Source organism: Lipotes vexillifer, unplaced genomic scaffold, assembly GCF_000442215.2.
Source record: "Lipotes vexillifer unplaced genomic scaffold, Lipotes_vexillifer_v1.1 scaffold912, whole genome shotgun sequence".
Taxonomy (NCBI): domain Eukaryota; kingdom Metazoa; phylum Chordata; class Mammalia; order Artiodactyla; family Lipotidae; genus Lipotes; species Lipotes vexillifer.
In genome coordinates, this window is record NW_006782931.1 from 1138279 (window position 1) to 1141575 (window position 3297).

The 3297-nt window shown below is 42.3% G+C and overlaps 1 protein-coding gene across 1 annotated transcript in view; it reads left to right on the forward strand.

Annotated features, from left to right (window-relative positions):
• The first annotated feature begins 3023 nt into the window (after window positions 1-3023).
• Window positions 3024-3297, forward strand: part of RRAGA (Ras related GTP binding A) — a 1606-nt gene continuing 1332 nt past the window's right edge. Inside the window, 2 exon segments of the mRNA XM_007472141.1 lie at window positions 3024-3290; window positions 3293-3297. The exon segment at window positions 3293-3297 is cut by the window's right edge and continues 1332 nt beyond it. Of these exon segments, the coding sequence (XP_007472203.1) occupies window positions 3249-3290; window positions 3293-3297 (47 nt within the window). The 5' untranslated portion in view covers window positions 3024-3248.

The window sequence follows — 3297 nt, forward strand, 5'->3', positions numbered from 1 at the left end:
CAAACAACCTAGTTTTTTTTAAATGGGCAGAAGACCTGAATAGACATTTTTCCAGCGAAGACATGCAGATGGCCAACAGGCACATGAAAAGATGCTCAACATCGTTAATCATCAGAAAAATGCATAGTAAAACCACAGTAAGATATCACTTCACAACGGCTATCATTAAAAAAAAAAACAAGTAGGGACTTCCCTGGTAGTCCAGTGGTAAAGAATCCGCCTTCCAATGCAGGGGACGTGGGTTCAATCCCTGGTCAGGGAACTAAGATCCCACATGCCGCGGGGCAACTAAGCCCACAGGCCACAACTACTGAGCCCGCACGCTTCAACTAGAGAGCCCACATGCCGCAAACTACAGAGCCCACGCACTCTGGAGCCCAAGTGCCACAACTAGAGAGAGAAAAAACCTACATGCCACAACTAGAGAAGAGAAAACCCGCACACCACAACCAGAGAAGAGAAAACCAGCACGCCGCAATGAAAGATCCCTCATGTCTCATCAAAGATCCTGCGTGTGTAAGCAACTAAGACCCAACATAGCCAAAAAACAAAAAACACAAATAGATGACCTAAATGGGATGGAAATCCAAAAAAAGAAGGGATATATGTATACATATAGCTGATTCACTTTGCTGTACAGTAGAAACTAATACAACATTGTAAAGCAACTATACTCCAATAAAAATTTAAAAAAACCCCCACAAATACCAAATGTTGGTGAGGATGTGGAGAAAAGGGAACACTTGTACACTGTTGATGGGAATGTAGGTGCAGCCACTATGGAAAACAGTATGGAGTTTCCTCAAAAAAATTGAAAATAGAATTGCCATATGACCCAGCGATCCCACTACTAGGTATGTATTCAAAGGAAAGGTCACTATCTCAAAAAGATATCTGCACCCTCATGTTCATTGCAGGATTCCTTACAATAGCCAAGATGTGGAATCAACCCAAGTGTCCACTGATGGATGAATGGATAAAGAAAATGTGATTGATATTAATGTATCAATAAATATCAGAGAGAGGAGAGGGAATTCAGCCATAAAAATGAAAGAAATCCTGCCTTTTGCAACGACAAAGATGGACCTTGAAGGCATTATGCTAAGTGAAATAAGTCAGACACAGAAAGACAAATCCTATATGACCTCATCTATATGTGGATTCTAAAAAACCAAACTCATAGATGCATATTGGTGGTTGCCAGAGGTGGGGTTTGAGGAGGTTGGAAAAATGGGTGAAAGTGGTCAAAAGGTACAAACTTCCAGTCATAAGATAAATAAGTTCTGGGCATGTAATATACAGCACGGTGACTATAGTTAACAATACGGTATTGTATATTTGAAACTTGCTAAGAGAGTAGATCTTAAAAGTTATTATCACAAGAAAAAAATTGTAACTATGTGAGGGGATGGGTGTTAACTAAGCTTATTGTGGTAATCATTTGGCAATATATACATATATCAAATTATTACATTGTACACCTAAAACTAATACAATATCATATGTCAAGTATATCTCAATAACACAGGGGAAAAGGGGGAAAAAATCACCATAATCCAATATAAGTACTAGAAGAATTTAAATAAACTGAATGCTAAAAACCAAAAATGTTCAATTTTTCTAAGGAATAGCAGGAATTCTTCTGTTGATATATTTTAGGTAAAATTTATGTCAGTATCCACTTGTAGAATATGGTGTTAGAGAGCATTCTTACTGGCTCAGAAAACTGAAGATGTGTTAAGTTTTAAACAAAAAAATCAAAAGAAATTTTTTTACATTAAAAGAAGTAGAAATGGAGGCTTATATATACAATGAAATATTATTCAGCCTTTAAAAGGGGGATCCTACCATTTGCAACAACAGGGATGAAACTGGAAGGCATCAGGCTAAGTGAAATAAGCCAGACACAGAAAGGAAAAACCTTGCACGATCTCACTTATCTGTAGAATCTAAAAAAAGTCAAATACATAGTAGCAGAGAGAATAGTTATTACCAGGTAGGGGAAAGTGAGGGTAATGGGGAGATAATGGTCAAAGGATAAAAAGTTGCAGTTATGCAGGATAAGTAAGTCTAGGGATCTAACCTACAACATGATGACTATAGTTAACACTGTATTGAATACTGGAAATTTACTGAGAGTAGATTTCAAGTGCTCTCACCACATACACACACAAAACTGGTAACTATACAAGATAGTTTAGCTTGACCGTAATCATTTCACTGTGTATGGACTGTGTATGATGGACACCTTTTAAAAATAAATTGCATTTCATTATGTAATAGACGTGTAACTTGGTAGAGTTACCTAACCCCTGTAAGCTTCGATTTACTGACTTGAAAATGAGGTTATTTATTCATAGGGTTATTGTGAGTAGTAAGTAATGTTCTATATTAGAGTTTCCTCAAGCTTTGGAATTCTGATTATAAATCCCAAAGTCTGAGACTACCGAGAAAGCAGGTGTAAGAAAGGAACTTTCTTCCAAGTGGAAAAAGCACTAACTGGGAGTTAGGATATCTCCTGGGAGGGATTCACTACCATTCAGCTGTGTAGCAATGGGCAATCACTTACTTCTGAACATCTGTACAGTTTTTATCTCCCCTGTCCTTGTACTGAGTAAACCAGGGAATCTGAGGAGGCCTAACTGGGCGGAGAAGTTACGCCTTCTTCGGCTTTTCCCTGTCTGCTGCTCAGGCCTAAAACCACGCAACAGCACACCGCGCTCTTAAAGCGCGTAGTGGTGTGCTGGGGTTTTTTCGGCCACGAGATGGCAGCATTCTCCCAACTGCCCGCACACGTACAATTTGCAACCGTAGGCCCCGTTTAAATAGGAGAACAGAACACCAGAGTCCTGGGTTCACCTTCCATTTTCTCTTTCGGGTGGGCCCTGCTGCGTTTCGTTAAAGGAGCGGTTTATCAAAGCTCGCTGTGCAGCGACAGCCGAGACCGCGGTTTCTCGCGAGATCGCCGCCGGAAGTGGGTGGCAGCGGCGACGCAGAGATTCTCCTCTCCGGAAGGTGAGCGTTTCTCCGTAGCGGCTGCAGCCGTTTACCCCACGGCGCTCTACCCCGAGAAAGAGCTCACCGGTCGCCGCCTTCCCAACCCCGAGCTCGCACCTTCGGCTTCTCCGGCTGCACAGCTGCACGGCCCGGCCGTCGAAGCCCCCGCAAGCCTCGGCCCCTCCCTCCCTCCGACCGCGCTGCAATTAGGCCGCGCCCTGAGGCCCAGTCCGCGGCAGCTCCGGCGTGTGATGCCAAATACAGCCATGAAGAAAAAGGTGCTATTGATGGGGAAGAGCG